The 16,297-nt window shown below is 41.5% G+C and overlaps 5 protein-coding genes across 5 annotated transcripts; 2 read left to right on the forward strand and 3 right to left on the reverse strand.

The window, feature by feature from the left end:
- Positions 1 to 70: 70 nt before the first annotated feature.
- LOC135344882 (schlafen-like protein 2) lies at positions 71 to 8,283 on the forward strand. The gene is made up of 9 exons (XM_064542175.1): positions 71 to 778; positions 876 to 1,239; positions 1,536 to 1,635; positions 2,010 to 2,084; positions 2,264 to 2,319; positions 6,105 to 6,228; positions 6,602 to 6,751; positions 6,830 to 6,900; positions 7,415 to 8,283. The coding sequence occupies exons 2-9, from the start codon at positions 1,091 to 1,093 to the stop codon at positions 7,485 to 7,487; spliced, it is 798 nt and encodes a 265-aa protein (XP_064398245.1). The 5' UTR covers positions 71 to 778; positions 876 to 1,090; the 3' UTR covers positions 7,488 to 8,283.
- Positions 2,314 to 5,688, reverse strand: LOC135344852 (inter-alpha-trypsin inhibitor heavy chain H4-like). Its single transcript, XM_064542141.1, has 5 exons — positions 5,409 to 5,688; positions 5,001 to 5,111; positions 3,417 to 4,687; positions 2,701 to 2,877; positions 2,314 to 2,612 (listed from the first exon to the last, which is right to left on the reverse strand). Exons 1-5 carry the CDS (start codon positions 5,648 to 5,650, stop codon positions 2,500 to 2,502), a joined length of 1,914 nt encoding a protein of 637 aa, XP_064398211.1. The 5' UTR covers positions 5,651 to 5,688; the 3' UTR covers positions 2,314 to 2,499.
- Positions 7,666 to 8,853, reverse strand: LOC135344881 (cytochrome b-c1 complex subunit Rieske, mitochondrial-like). The gene is made up of 2 exons (XM_064542174.1): positions 8,560 to 8,853; positions 7,666 to 8,447 (listed from the first exon to the last, which is right to left on the reverse strand). Exons 1-2 carry the CDS (start codon positions 8,753 to 8,755, stop codon positions 7,843 to 7,845), a joined length of 801 nt encoding a protein of 266 aa, XP_064398244.1. The 5' UTR covers positions 8,756 to 8,853; the 3' UTR covers positions 7,666 to 7,842.
- A 28-nt stretch (positions 8,854 to 8,881) lies between these two features.
- Positions 8,882 to 13,263, forward strand: LOC135344853 (zinc finger CCCH domain-containing protein 3-like). The gene is made up of 14 exons (XM_064542142.1): positions 8,882 to 9,005; positions 9,059 to 9,526; positions 9,580 to 9,705; positions 9,760 to 9,824; positions 9,930 to 10,000; positions 10,352 to 10,756; positions 11,015 to 11,103; positions 11,166 to 11,232; positions 11,293 to 11,362; positions 11,704 to 11,835; positions 12,082 to 12,213; positions 12,287 to 12,428; positions 12,982 to 13,028; positions 13,080 to 13,263. The coding sequence occupies exons 1-13, from the start codon at positions 8,960 to 8,962 to the stop codon at positions 13,002 to 13,004; spliced, it is 1,836 nt and encodes a 611-aa protein (XP_064398212.1). The 5' UTR covers positions 8,882 to 8,959; the 3' UTR covers positions 13,005 to 13,028; positions 13,080 to 13,263.
- On the reverse strand, positions 13,255 to 16,270 carry LOC135344860 (uncharacterized). Its single transcript, XM_064542149.1, has 5 exons — positions 15,874 to 16,270; positions 15,414 to 15,665; positions 14,994 to 15,082; positions 14,664 to 14,782; positions 13,255 to 14,242 (listed from the first exon to the last, which is right to left on the reverse strand). Exons 1-5 carry the CDS (start codon positions 16,033 to 16,035, stop codon positions 13,476 to 13,478), a joined length of 1,389 nt encoding a protein of 462 aa, XP_064398219.1. The 5' UTR covers positions 16,036 to 16,270; the 3' UTR covers positions 13,255 to 13,475.
- Positions 16,271 to 16,297: the final 27 nt, after the last annotated feature.

Here is a 16,297-nt window from a genome sequence, read left to right on the forward strand (position 1 = left end):
CCTTACTTGCATGGTATCTGATAAAAAACAAGCAAATACGATCATTTCATCAGACTACTTTCACTAAAGATCATTGCTAAAATTGAAATTTGAGTTGAACTAATTTAGAGTCTTCAAATAAGATCAAAGAAACGTCTGGTATACGAGTGTATAATCATATGACACGTACACTTCAAATAAGATCAAAGAAATGTCTGGTATAGGAGCGTGTAATTATATGACACGTTTACTTGACACGTACACTTCAAAGAATTCACATTTTATTTGGCAGAATAAAAAAATCTGTGCAAACTCAGCCAACCAAGGAAACTAAGCAAACTGAAAATAAACTAGTAGAAAATATTTTTCCAGAGTCAACCCTAAAAATATTCCGAGTTGTCCATTTAGAAAATTATATAACACGTACACTGCAAATAAGATCAAAGAATCGGCTGGTAGGTATAGGAGCGTATAGTTATATGACACGTACACTGTTAACACAATTAGTGTTGTAGACGGGATGTGGTCAGCAGTGTACCCACCACCCACACACACGCCCACACACACACTATAGGGGATCTTCTAATTAACCAACACGTACACGGTAACCATACAGACGCCCTTTTATGGGCATATGAGTACATGGAGGTCATTCGACACTTATAGCTGTCACACATATCCGTTTCTCATTCCATATATGGTCGTTGCCATCCGACCCTGAGAACAGGGCAACCACAGCTGCTTTGATGAGACACGTCGTCATCTCAGAACCATCAGAGGATAGTGGGTGTGGCTGTGGGTGTGGGGAAACCAACAAATTAACCATGATGAAAGTTTCGTGCAAATAAATACAGTGGTGATCTTATACACACAGATCTATAACATCATCCCTTCAGTTCTTTACTGTATGATGGCATTTGGTTCACCTAGTACCTGTATAAAACAACAGCATGCAATAGCTTCTTCCTAGATCCTATCAACGACCTTTCCCCTACTTTCACTACTGACTACTACGCAGGCTCCTTAATATATTTCAATTCTAAGTGAAAGGATCTTTACCAAACCAAACCACATTGCTGCAGCTCTGCTCCGTAGTACAGTGACTGCTGCAATGATGTCTTACAAGCTTGGTTCTGTGCTGCCGCTGGAGGAGGACAGCCTGCACGAGTTCAAGGGACACAGGAACCTTGCTGTGGAGGAGCTGCCTCGCTGGGCTTTCATTCCAGGCACTAATAGGAGGTCCAGGACACCTGTTTCAAGGTCATGCAGTGCTGCAGTATTAAATTAATATTGTATGTATAAACCACTGCAGTACTAGCACATTCTGGTAATGCGTTGCACACTCTGGTAGCTTGCTTAGTTAAGGTCATCACGTCATCAATAGTATAGTATTGGCCATCTTTATAAAAATTGCATGCAATAAGATTCTTTTTATGGTTTAGGCATTATTATTATTACAAGGATTGCCGTTCTTTCAATCGTGCAAGAGATATATTGTAATTGTATATGAACATCACTTGTTTTGCATTTATATTGTTTTCTTCCATTGCATGCAGAGCTCTGAATGGCTTCCTCAACACTGGCGGAGGTGGCACTGTGTACCTGGGTGTGACTGATGAGGGGGTGGTCAAGGGACTCTACCTCAATCAGGATCAGGTAACCGACCAAGCCACCACCACACAATGTCTGCATGTGTTGTATGCTGGAGCAGAGGAGGTCCAACACGAGTACCTCGATTTATAGGCTAAAATTGAGTTATTAGTCAGTCACATGCAACAATGACTTTAACTTAGCAGGTGACCAAGACCTAATGGAGGTACACACTCTGATGCTGGAGATATCCCATGCAATAGTCTATTCATGCACAGTCAGCAGTGTACCATATTCAGTTAATTTACCACTAGTCAATGCAGTTATTAACCAATGTGGTACTTACTTGTCCAGTGTGGCAGCTGGAAATGGCTTCATGTAATTCTGTGGATGTTTTCATGCATACCCTTCCTTGCATGCTGTTTCATGGCTGTATACAGATTGACCACGTGAGAGTGTCACTGGCTGACCTGATGAGCCGCTACTGTCCTCGTGTGTCCAGGTCCAGATACAAGGTGGGTGATCTGCTGGTAGTAGTCTCTTCAGAGCTTATGACTGTTCCCTTATATATATTTGCTATAAAGAAGTGCTTGTATCTGTGATTAGGGATGTCAAAAGCAGAAATGTTTCTTGTGTATGGATTTAAAAGGGCTATTAATAAAACAATTAACAATTCTGGAATACAATCATGTAGGTGGCATTCTGTCCAGTAGAGGGCACTCGGTATGCAAGATCTCATCTAAATGACAGGTACAACATTATATATAAAAAATAGCATATATGTACTTACAACAGCTTATAGAATAATTATGGCTACAGGTAATTAAAAAAAAACAAAACAACCAGTGGTTGAGTTTTGGAGTAATGTTGTGGTGAGTAAAATAGAGTAAAAACAGAGATAGGTAGACTGTTAGCTCCACCCTGGCTAGCCTAGGCCTTCATCAGTAGTAGTGCTGTCAGGATCATGACCACCATGGCAAGTGGGGTAGAGATCAACCTCTGTCCTGAACCACTTAGCCCACAGCAACCAAACCCACCACCACCTGCAAGAATATAGTTATATAGCATATTATAATGACTGATGTTAAGTGCACCCACTCATTACGATTATGTCAATCTTAGTTACTGTACCTGCGGCATTAACATCTGCAATTTCCGATATAGGATTATTTTGTCCTTGTTCTTGTGGTGGTAAATTTGTCCCATCTTCCTGCACTACAATCAGGGAGGTTAGCTCTGTCACAAAGTTGTACTGCAGTGCGATAGTTAGTGCTCTCTGTTCAATGTCCGCCTTGAGAGTAGCATCATCTGTGAGTAGAATCGTATGCAATAGTATGTAACGCAACATGATTGGATTGTGATTGCACGGTACATGATTATTATTCTCATATTTCTTTGATAGAGATAAGCCACCCCCGAATGAGACTACTGTACACAAAACAAAATATGGGCGAAATGTCCAAATGGCGCGTAATTACCGTATTACTAGAATATTTTGCTGGTGAAAAACCTTTGCGAATGAGCCAATCAGCAGAAAATTTGACCCTTTGCGATATAACTATTGCGTTCTGGCAAGGATCGTGTGTATTTACTAGTAATAATTAAGGTTTTGCGGATTTTATTGTTGCAAATTGATCAACCCTCGCAAAGTTCGCAAATGTTTGATGCTCGCAAAACATTCTAGTAATACGGTAGAAGGGTGCCTTATTTCGAAATGATTATGGCATACACTGATAATAAGAACTTTGCTATAAATGTACATACACATGTATTTTTAAAAAGCTTATAATTATAATGTCTTGCTGTACCTATAATTATTGCTAGTATTAATTTTTACACTCACTCACCCGTTACGAGCCTTTGATTGAGCAGCTGTTGAATAGTAAGGTAGGCCGTTAGCCGTTCAGTCGATGGTTCTAGTCCTCCGATTAAACTCCGTTCCCCCGTATTGACCTCACCCGTAAAACTGACCATACCCATTGTTCCTGTACCCGTGACTGTTACAGCTGCAGTCTCTAGATTTGCGCAAACAGTGGCTGAAAATTTGCCCGCTATAACAATTTCAGAGCCTTTAAAGAGAATCGGAAATTCAGTGTTGGATATTTCGTCATAGCTGTTCTCTGGATAACTAATGCGTACTGTGTGTAAAATTGGAGATGAAATTTCGTCAAAGAAGCCTTCCAACTGCTGGGCCGCATCCTCGGCTTCGTATATGCGCCTCACAATTCCGTTATTATCAAGGGACAGTCGCTCTAAAAGTCTAAAATTGAGGCTGAAACCAAATCCAAGACAGTTTAGGGAAATTCTTGTGCCATGAATTAGTGTTTTTGCGTTGTTTTCAATCTCTGCTTCGTTTGTCACACCAGCTGTGGGCTCTCCGTCCGTCAGCATGACTAGTAGCGGTATGTTCATATCTACGAAGTTGCTACGCAATATATTTATCCCTTGTATAAGTCCGCCATTAAAGTTGGTACCACCGTTTGCGCTTAAGCTACGAGCAAAACTTATTCCATCCTGTTTATTTTCAGTAGTAGCCAACAGTAAATTGCTGTTCCACACGTAGACATCACTGGAAAATGTCACCATGGTGAAACGATCAGATGGTCGCAGTTCACCGATAATCGTCTCGAGGGCTTGTCTGGTTTGATCGATTTTTGTACCTGACATGGACCCAGATACGTCAATCACGAAGACAATATCCACCGGTATTTGTTCGATGCCTGAGGGGGAGAAAAACTGAGCAAAATAGCAGTTATTTACGACAATGAGGCCAGCTCCGCTTGCAGGATGGTTGACGTCAAACTCCACCTCTAAGTCACGTGCAAGTCCGAGATTATTATCGTTTTGTTCCTCAATGGAGGGTGAGTATCTGTAGAACACTTCTCGTTGTGATACTACCTCTTTGGTCAAGTAGTTTGAGCCTTCTGTGATCATTAGTTCTTGGTCGTCTATAACCCGTATATTGACTTGGAAATCTTCCACTATTTGTCCTGGATTGAGGTTGATCACTTGCTTGTATCTAGAGGCTCTCCTGACGATAAGCTCTTCATAGTTTAGGGTGAACGTGGCATTAGTGTTTGCAGCTGTGTTTATGTTTATCTGAAACAAGCTTGTCCCCCTATAGAAATAACGTGTGTCTAATGGTTAGCTTGTTTATGGCTGTATAGATATAACATCAGAGGAGGTCTAACATGCATGTACGAATCACTACAAGTTCAGTGCATTGATGTTATTGCGATCATGTGATAACACCCAGCGCCAATGCACTAGCACTTGTAATGATTCGTGCACGCTTGTCGGACCTCCTCTGATAGTTATGTGTGTCAAGTGTGTACATAAGATAATTTGATTATTATTAATAATAATTTCCCCAACATTACTTGCATTTTTGACACTAACAATAATAATAATAACAATAGTGTCATTGTTACCTTGACTCCACCAGCCCCACATTCTCCCCTGCTGATACTCTGTCTTGGAACTCTTTCAGAGCTTCTTCTTTCTCTCTAGCCACTCCACTGTACGTCGTGTCATTCACAATCCTGTGTTCAGAGGAGGGGGGACTAAACTCCATGCATGCATTATAATTATTTGATATTTGATAATTAAAATTTTAATGTCGATTTTGGCTTCATAAAATAATGTGTACCATGTTATATACCTCTCTGTAAGTTACAGCTATATTTTAGTTACAGGCAAAAATACAAAGGTTCAGTTTAACTGCATTTGGTTTAAATGTACGTATATAGCCACGCTAGTAATACAATGTTAGCATGACGGCAATTCAGCTGTTTGTAGTAGATGTACAATTAAGCTACTTATGTTTCGTGGGCACTCACATTCTGAAGCTTGATATGAAGGCTGTCTCTGGCAGCTGTACTTGAAAGACAAGAGTTTGTGCCACAGAGTCGCTGTTACTAATAACACTGGTGATAGTGGTGACAGCATACCTGGCAACTATCAGAGAGTCCACATGAAACTTCTGATAGGCTATAGTTTGTGGGGCCTGCCTCAGGCTGAGGTTGCCTAGCACCAGGGGCAGGCAGAGGTACAGTAGGGAGAGAGCAGCTTGAGGCGACATGCTTGTTTATGTGCAGCTGGAGATTGTGTGGGAGTTACCCCAATAGTAATCATATTCATTGCATGTGTGGAATGTGCACGGTGTAATGAAACTCGCAGCATTATCCCCAAGGCAGTATGCACGTACACACACACACTTCTATAGCTACAGGTATCTGTACCACTTAACAGTAAGTGTTTTGCATGTCTATAACTGTTTGTATAAAGTATTACTCGAATGTTTTGTGAACAGCAAACTTTAAAAGCGTTAATCACTTCGCAATAATAAAATCGCAAAATCCTAAACTGGTACTGATTATTATGACACACAATCCTTGCCAGAACGCAATAGTTAGATCGCGAAGAGTCACATTTTCTGCTGATTGGCAAAGGGTTTTCACTCACAGTAATAATTATGGTACATATTATACAATTAGTGGCTGTATGGTCTGAATCTAATTGTTTATTTAATGCAGTGGCTACAGCTCTGACTCAGTAGAGCCTACCTCCTCCCCACCCTCCAAGCAGACCAAGGCTCATGTCCTCCGTACTTCTACGTACTGCTGGTGTGATCGGGCAGCCTTGGCTCTATACAACCAGGTCAGTCAGAGGCTGTCTTTATCGCTACCTCACTTATCTCAACTTGCACTCAATGTGTGTGAAGTACATTGTGTGCACAACCACTGTGCATACATAGACTTTACCTGTCTATTAAGATGTGCCCGTGTCAATTCTCATGCATGGTCCCTACATTTTGAAAGTACTAGAGTTGGCTCTGTAACTAGAGTTCTTGAGGCCTAAATTCAGTGATTTTCTAAAGTGGAAGAGCCCGTTCAGATGGTATACTTAAATCCCAAATTTAAAACGAGCCATAATTTCCTATTTAAAAAAAAAAAAATATTAGAGTTATGTCTAGCATATCTCTGCTATATTACACAAATTGTAACCCCCCCCCACACACACACACACACAGGGCGTACAGTTGCCTATCTACGTGATAGAGATTCGTATACTGCCGTTTGTGCCCAACCCCTCAGCTCACGAGGACACGCTCCAGCTGGCACCGGTCTACCAGAACGAAGAAGGGACGTCCTTTCTCAGGAAAACTGCTTCCAACAAATCAGTGAGAGCAATGCATACAGCTTTGTGATTATCCTGAACTCATAATGTCCCCTGCATTCTTAATTTTCACTGTACGTAGATGAAGTATCAGGAGATTGCTGAGTTCACTCGATTGCAAGCTAGGAACCATTTTGAAAAAGTTCTGAGAAGGTACGCATGTATAGCATTAATTCAAAGCGTTCTTTATGTACTAGGTGATACGTATTATACTAGCTGTACGTGTATTAGAGGCGTTGTGCAACAGTAGTGGAGTACTGTCGTCCATTAATCAATGTGCTCGGGGACTCTTTCAGCTGCCATAACTTGAATTCCGTGGATCCAATTTTACTGATTATATGATTTTCTGAAAGCTTAGAAATATACCTTTAAAATGATACCATCAATGTTCATATTTGAGAGATGACAGAATTTACCAATTTCGGCCAAATACCATGGATTATATATAGCCCATGGTCCAAGGCCGAAAAAGGACAAATTATGTCCCCATTCAAATTTTGGATTGAAACACATCATTTGAAAGGTCTCTTTCTAAGCTTTCGGAAAATCTATACATTTTTGACATTGGATCAACGGTACTCAAGTTATGGCCTCTGAAAGATGTTCAACTACGTACATTGTAACATTATAAGTACGTTATGAATGCCTCTCTTATGCACTACTCTAGGCAAAGGAGCATGCTCGTTATGTACCAGAATCTCTACACATCGCTGCTTCTGTCTGGGCCGAACATCAGTTAGTGCAGCCTCGTTGATTGAACCTCATTCTCTTAATAAGAACATTGTATCGGATCACCATTTTGTATGCAATTATTGGACCTTAATCGGTGATTGCTTAACATCATTTTACCGGATCATTCATTTCATCATTTATTTCATCATTTATTCTTTCCCATTTATTAATTGATTTCAATAACAATTAAGTGAATAAAGTAATATTAAACACCTGATAATGATAATTATAGCACTGTACACTTCATACACTAGATTCACAAAAGCACAAAATAATAAATAATTATTAATACTTCATTAATTAATGACATTTAATTGCCTATAATATTTATGAACAACAACTATGTAGTACATACAACAGTTTCTATCCTACCACCAACATTGTATCCGTCTGAAACTCGTAATGGGGGACTTCCAAATTGAGAGGAGCTGGCCCTTTCCTGACACGCCCTGAGGCATCGTAATGAGAGCCATGACACGGACAATAGTAGCCTCCGTAATCTCCAGCATTTGAGATGGGCACGCAGCCGAGATGAGTGCACACACCGATCACCACCAACCACTGCTCTCGAACAACTCGCTCGTGATCATGCTGAGGGTCTCTCAGAGAAGTGACGTCCACACCACGTACTTCCTCAATCTCGTCACTCGAACGGTTTCTAATAAATAGGGGCTTCCCCCGCCATTTTATAATCATGTTTTTCCCCTCTGGAATCATGGACAGATCCACCTCGATATTAGCCATGGCCAGGACGTCAGCAGTAGCAGACATACTGCTCAGTAGACCAACGACAGAGTTCTTAGCTAAATGAATGCCAACCACACCCCCTCCCAGTGTGACCGCATAAGTGGCTGCTTTTCGTCCGAGATCATTTGATCTTTTATCAGTCTGTTGACTTTCTGCTCGTCTGTACTCACTAAAATCAGGGACAGAAAGGTCAGTGTGTCCGTAGCGAACTGGCACCAATGCTGTAGGGAGAAAAGAGAATAGAACAGGTAAGCTAGGAGTTTTATTCTAGTGTGGTGCGCTTTAATTAGAAATTTAATACACAAACAGAACAGTTCTCTATCTCATGCTCACGTTTTGATCTGGCTGTGGCTGAAATGGGACCCCATGGCAGGAACGACGGTGTCTCTAGTTTTCCTCCAGTCGGTAGGGCTATCTTTTTTGGGTGAGAAAGACTCGGAAGGGTAGTACAGAATGGACCAACTCCCCAAGTGGCTGTAGCTGCCAGGTACTTAGAGGCTGACTGTGCGAGTAGCTTGGTGGACAGCATCTCGTCTTCTTAGGTACGTTTCTATGCCTGATTTTCAGAAGTAGTTCCAGTTATTAATTAAGTTTCCGATTAGCCTCGGTGACCTTTGACCTTGTTCAACAGTGTTGTTATGGGAGAAATTACGAAAATATCTAATTATCCGCCAAGCTCTCCAACTCTGCAATATTGAAAACAAAAATACACCATGCAGATAATTATTATTTTATGATGGCAGACAATAGCCTTGAGAAAGAAATCGTTTACCTCACTAGTAAGTCAGTTACAAACTATAGTAGGCTACCATTACTGTGTTCATTATTTCAGGTCTCATTCAGGCCCATAAGAAGTCTTCACATGTTCCCAAACCAGCCTCTGTTCATCACCAGACTAGAGGCCGTGGGGACAATGGATATAGCCATCGTTTAAATCACTCAAACAAAAGCAAACTAAAGAACAGAGTGCTTCATGGCAACCGTGTGTATAAACCAACGGAGGCAAAATCATCAGATACTGATAAATCAACCAGTACTCAACAAATACGAACGTCAGTGATACCTCAAACAATTTCACCAGTAAATTATTCCAGAGGCAATACTACAAAGCCACGACGTCATAGCAATCGTGTATACAAGCCCAACAGTTCTGATGGACCGGTTACCAGTAGTACCGTCGCTACTCAGTCGTCTAGGGTGGTGGAGGCAACAAAGGTCAACAAGTCGACAGGTTCAAAGTTCAAATGGAAACGTAGATCTGTTAGTGATGAAAAACTTCCCAGTACAACTTCAATTGAAGGTATGTTTGGGAAGTTACCAGTAGCTGCAATTTCATGATGATACTAATTGCAGGGCCCAAGAAAATAATGCAACCTCCTCTGGTACATAAGACAACTCCGAAAAGGTTGTCCCACAAGCGACCCACCCCTCTTCCCAAGAACAACACCAAGTACAAGTGGAAGAGACGATCGTCGATAGGTGGGAGGAGCTATTGCTTAATTAATTAATGGTTTATTACTGTTGTACTCTCAGGTTCTAAGGAGAAGTCTGGAAATAATCCAATTTCCCCGTTGATAGCCCAGAGCAAGTTTAAACTGGTAAAGCAATCAGTTATAATCATATTACCTTATCTGTATTAAACTTCTTCATAATGTCAAGAATATATTATTGTTTCTCTAAATCTCCTTTCCCTGCTGCTGCAGACACGAGCCTCTCTGCTGAAGTCTCACTCTGTTAGTCCTTTCTCACGGAGAGGAGGCACCTTCAGACAAAGGTGAGGCGAAGTAACCTTACACACCTCTATCAAACTGTATACATGTACTTGCAGACGTAATACTTGTACAATTTCACTCTCTCTATGTTGTGAAGTAACCTTACAAAGGCCCAATTTATCCATTGCGAAAATATACTTGGATTGCCAAACTGTACATGTCAAATTTAACCTTGGAATATTCGCAAAGTAACGTAATACTTGCACAATTTGACCGTAACCTATTTCTCCATACAATGTTAATAATTCTCTCTCTCTCTCTCTCTCTCTCTCTCTCTCTCTCTCTCTCTCTCTCTCTCTCTCTCTCTCTCTCTCTCTCTCTCTCTCTCTCTCTCTCTCTCTCTATTTCTCTAGGAGGCTCTCATATCGTAGGAAGAATCTACTCAGGGCCACTCCGCTATCTGCTCGGAAGAAGTCTCTCAGAAAGTCTAAGAACAAAGTTTGGATAGCAACCAACAGTGTACAATCGTCTTTGGCAGCAAACACATCACCGACTGCCTCCTCTAATATGATTGGACGTGAGGTCAAGACGTCCCGAGGGAATAAACTGTGGATTGCCTCAGGTCTGAAATCCCCCACTCCAAAACGGAGGGGGGGTGGTCTAATCTCACTGAGAGGGGACAGTTTCGTGCAGGACTCGTCAGGCAAAACATTGAAACGACTAAACAGTGTCTCAAAGCTAGCCCAGGCTGTTAGGAGACGTTCATCCAGTAATGGTCCAGTGGTCAAAGCACCCTCTGTGAAACAATATCTAGCAAGGTACATAGTGCTACAGCATTCATGTATTAGACATCAGAGTTTCATACACGATTTTTAGCTGGGAGGGGGAAACGTTTCCCCAGAAAATTAGTGTGTTTCAAACCATTTTTACAGTATAGTTCTTTTAATGGACATAAAAAATATCATACATTTTATTGTGATATCATGAATTTTCTCGAGGCCTCCCCCATCTCTGTATGAAACCTTGATTGTACGTACGTAAGTACTATTTGTTAACTGTCGTGCTCTGTTTTCCAGTCGTGTTGTGCGTAAGAGCAGAAAATATGTGTGGAACTCGAAGTACAAAGACAAATCAAAACAGTACTGCATGTTCTTCAATAAATTTGGTGAGTAAAATACTTTAGCTATAATTATACTCACTTTAAATAATTTCTCCCCCCCCCTCTAGGTAAATGTAACCATAGAGACACATGTCCCTACATCCATGACCCTGACAAGATAGCTGTGTGTACTAAGTAAGAGAGATACCGTGTGTGCTCTGATACTACTAACTCTTGCTCTGTCCTCCATGACAGGTTTCTGAGAGGAGTGTGTGACAAGACTGATGGTAACTGTCCTTTCTCACACAAGATCTCCAAAGAGAAGGTGAATTGTTGCTTCTAGTGCAAACCGTATTACTAGAATGTTTTGCGAGTATCAAACATAATTATGCAAACGTTGCGAGGGTTGAAAATCAAGTCAATTTTTCTGCTAATTTGGCTCATTCGCATCACCACCAAAATATTCTAGTAATACTGTATCACTGCATGTACAGTCATGTACAGTGCATTCTTATTGACTGTATGTTATACACTTTGTATTCCGCTTGCCTTTACCAAATTCTCTAATACTAAAAAAAAACTCTTCCTAAATTATTGCTAATCCTATGCAAGTACAGTGAATGCTTTGTTAATCATATTTATAGACAAGACCCCTCCCTCTCCCAGATGCCAGTGTGCTCGTACTTCCTGCGTGGTTTGTGTGGCAAGGAGGACTGTCCCTATCTCCACGTGAGCGTGGGGAGGGAGGCTCAACTCTGTATGGACTTTGTCAAGGGATATTGCCCCAGGGGAGAGGAGGTGAGTGGGCGGCCGGTCATGTGACTAGGATTATTAGATGATTAAGTGTGGACTGCCAGAATTAATATATAAAACGTACTCCATTATAGCGCTACATGTATAGTACTGGTATGTACAGGTATGGTGTGCTTATAACAATAGCCACATGTACCTCAAATTCTGTTGCAGGGGAAATTTTATCAATTCTATACCTTTTATGTTAATTGTTAAATGTGCTCTAACGACCCCCCCGCCCCCTCCATGCAGTGCACCATGCAGCACCTTGTCGACTGTCCCGAGTACTTGGAGAAGGGGGCTTGTTCTCGAGGGAAGGCCTGCCCCCTCAGGCACAGGGAGAGACTGTACAAGGCCAGACAGGAGAAAGCAAAACAGACCAAGGTGCAGTATTGGCATTTATACGATTGTATGTCCATTCTGAATACTTAAATACTTCCCTCCTCCCATACATTAGCCTGCACCAGTGTCTTTAGTGAAAGAGCCGTATGCTTTCAAGGTAGCTCGGCGCACCATCAAGAAGAGAGGCAGAGAGTCTTTACCTACCACCACATCTGACACCTCTGTCATATCATCTTCACCACTGGATATGAGCTCAGGTGAAGTTATACTAGTAGCTTGAATCTATATGTGACAATGTCTACCATATTTACCACCACAAAATATTAATCTCAGGACTGCTTACTAGCCTAGAGTTGACAAGCTCATGCCAAAAAAATGTCAGCTTTGTATGACATGATGTGACTCCAAAATTATGTACCCTGTGTGTGTTATCTATGGCATCATCTACGATCATAGCATCCTGTGTGCATGTACAAATAGCTAATGCTTTGTGTTGACTTGTACTAACCAGAATATAAGTGCGTGAGTGTGTGTGTGTGTGTGTGTGTGTGTATTCTTATGGCTGCAAGGCCAGAACCTTGGGTCGTGGTAGCATCTGTAGAGCCACCCCCTCCTTTGGCTGCAAGGCCAGAACCTTGGGTCTTGGTAGCATCTGTAGAGCCACCCCCTCCTTTGGCTGCAAGGCCAGAACCTTGGGTCTTGGTAGCATCTGTAGAGCCACCCCCTCCTTTCTATTCCACTTACTGTAATATGTGCCGTATGTACATGTGTAGCCTGTACCGTTTATTGTACTCCTTTCTGCTTTTACAGCCCCTGATTTCATTGCTCTGTGAGGTGTGGCTATTGGAAGCACTGAGGTAAGAGAAGCTATAGTGTTTGTTAACAATACTACTTCTTACTCCAAACAGGTGTTGATAAAGTTGTGACTATTATAATTATACAAACCACAAGAGATTCACTTTCTCTTCTCATTCAGTTTAGCTACTAGTATGGTTCAGTGAACTGTTCATAGCTAGCTAAGCAACCACATGAAAGAATTCGTTCTGTTCTTAAAATTAATTTCGTTCATTATTTTGAAATTTGATACTCTTATTCATTGAATGGATGGATGGATGAAGCGTAACTAAGCATGCAGTACTTCACAAACAAACACCTTCGAATTAGCAATTTGTATTGTAAATTATAGCTCTGTATAAAACTAAGAACAAAGTTTGAGACTATAATAGAACAATTTTATTATGAGATGATGAAATAATGATGATACAGTGTAGAAATGAATCACTGTCATTGTTCTAATAAGAGATCTAGCATTCAGTTGTTATGATTTTTCCCTTCCCACGCTCAAGTTTTGCAATTATACTAGCCACACCCCCTTGATCCACGCCCACCTGGCTCTCCTCCTGTTCCTCGTGAATCAACTCCAACCCTATCATCGGAACTCTGCCCGTTTCTTCCCATCCCTGATTGCTTGAAGCCTCAGTCGAACTTTTATTAATAAAACGGCTCTCCGGATATGACAAGCTCGGCATCACGAAACTGAATGTGTTTCCTCTCACAGGGTTGTTGTCGTCTTCAAAATGAGGGGTGGGCGGGTCGGGTAAAAGGGGGCGGTCCACTTCAATGGGTTCAGAGGTCGATCGAGAGTGGCCTGGTGAAAGATAGTGTAACTGTGAAGTACAGACGGCTTCTTGTTTAGGGGGAAACCCAGAGTCCCTTACTTGTATTCTTCGTCTTGAACCTGCAGGGGCGCTGGTTTGATCAGGTGTTTGGCAATTGCACATTTTTATTGCTCGCTTCTTTCTCTTTCGATTTGCAGCTACTACAACGAATAGTAGGAAGAGTAAAGCAATTGCAGCTATAGAAGGAATCACTCCGATTAGAATCGAATAGAGATTGGGTAATCTAGCTTCACTGGAACAAGGGTCATTACATGGACAGCTGCCTCCGGTAGTTACGTTTTGTGTGACAGTGACTGTAATGGTGTACTGTAGTACAGGGCTTGAGGCGATTGAGAGAGATGGTTGGATAGTAGTCGTCATGGTGGTTGAGGATGGCACATCTTTGGCAGCATCTGCAGGGAGGAACAATAATCAGTTTAACAACCATAATGCATACAAGTAACATACACTGTACTACTCGAATAACTACACACCAGTACTGCATTGATCATTGATCGTGAATTAAGGATCATAACTTGTGTTTAAATAGCCCAATTCAAATAATTTTGTGATTTTGTGATAGCACAGAATGAGCTCTTTCAGATGGTATGTTCAGTTCACAATTTTCAATTGGACCCAAATTTGACAATTTCCCCCACCTATAGCCCACGCTTTTTTGACGAAAATGGGCTCGAAAATGACCATTGATTTTAATGCACTATCTGAAAGGGCTCAATCATAAAATCATAAAATTAGTCCATTCAAACTTAAGTTATGGCCTCTCAAATATTCCTGATATTGCACAAGCGTATTCAGTACTGGTACATAACTTACAGCAGAGAGTGTCATTCCGACAGTCTGGTGCATAGGTGGGGCAATCTGAACACCAGTCTCCACCCATAGAGTACGGCCGGTCATCCGGCAAGGAGGTCAAGTTGAGGGGCTCCATTGGACTGCAGTAATGGAAGGGTGAAGAATGCATTTAACTATCTCATAAAATACTGACACTGTACTTTTGCATTTGCGATACAAATTACGTTCATGAACATACACATGTGCTATAAATGACACTGTGCCCAGCAATCAGAGGCTAACATGCAAGATTGGACTAAATATAAAAGCACGGGAAATAAGAGCACAGAAATATTAATTTTTATTGTATACCCTGGACTGTAGTTGCAAACGATGACTGACGCGTTTTCACTGCACTCTGTCACTCCACAGCCGAGGTACTGAGACTCCGCCCACACCACCTGCACACATACACACACACACGAGTGGTATCATAGCAGAATGCAAACTAGCTAATGTGTATCACAAACAATATCACAATATCACAAACACGTTGACAAAACACACACTAAACACACACTCTAGCATATACAATAATAATGGACTCAAACACATCAGAAATTATAGTGTTTCATCTTAGGCTATTGCATGGACTACAATAGCATGGAGTAATGGAAAAGGACCTATTTTGTTGGTTTCTAGGGCTAAAATAACGATTACGAGGAATAGTTAGCCTTAGGGCAGGCTGCGATTTTCTAAGTTCAATGTAGATGCATGGACTCACATACATACCTGTAAGTACTCTTCACAATAGTTCCCTGTGCAGCTATCTGGCCACGTCACCAGTACAGACTCCACCCAGTACGTCTGTAGCAGCTGACTGTACATGTAGCTAGCCTCGTCCAGCTCATCAGTGCTCACAATCAAGAGGCTCTCTCCGACAGCGGGGCCGAGGGTGTGACGTAATGGATTCCTGGCAGTGCTGTTCTGAGGGCATGTCTCAGAGTAGTTCTGAGCCAGCGATGCAAGCGTGTCATTCCAGACCTACGAGGGAGAAGCATATTTCATCGATTGTTAAATGCACAACAAAATATAATACTCATTTTACAGACAATTCTCAGTTAATGTTGAAACTATCAACTGCTCACACCAGCTGACACTTCTGTTATACCGTATATCTAGATATTAGTAGGACCTTTATCTAAAACGTGAAGCACACACACACAAAAATAATTATCTCTATAATGGATACCATTTCGAGCATGTTAGTGGCCGGAGGGATCACACTGCTTCTCCTGAGGTTGTGCCACTCGAGTAGGTCCTCCTCATCGTCTAGACCCAGTCCTTCTACCTGTTGCCCCACGGCAGTAGTCACCAGACACAGTAACAGCACTACTCTCCACAAAACAGCCATCAGTGTTCAGTACTCCAATTCAGCTCAATCCAATTCATCCACAAATAAGTATTCTCCAGTCTAGTAATAATTTCTCATGCAGTCTATACTCTGAAGCTAGCAAACTTCTTTCTTTTTGTCTCCTAGGGAATAGTATGCACCTTAATAGTGATTACTGATCTCTCTAAACTGTCTAGTCTCTTGCAGCCTAAGGGCCCAAGGATCATATGAATAATGCATAAGAATTTACATCTAAGGTGTCATGAGTACACATGTGTGGAGG

This window comes from Halichondria panicea, chromosome 12 (genome assembly GCF_963675165.1).
Source record: "Halichondria panicea chromosome 12, odHalPani1.1, whole genome shotgun sequence".
Taxonomy (NCBI): Eukaryota; Metazoa; Porifera; class Demospongiae; order Suberitida; family Halichondriidae; genus Halichondria; species Halichondria panicea.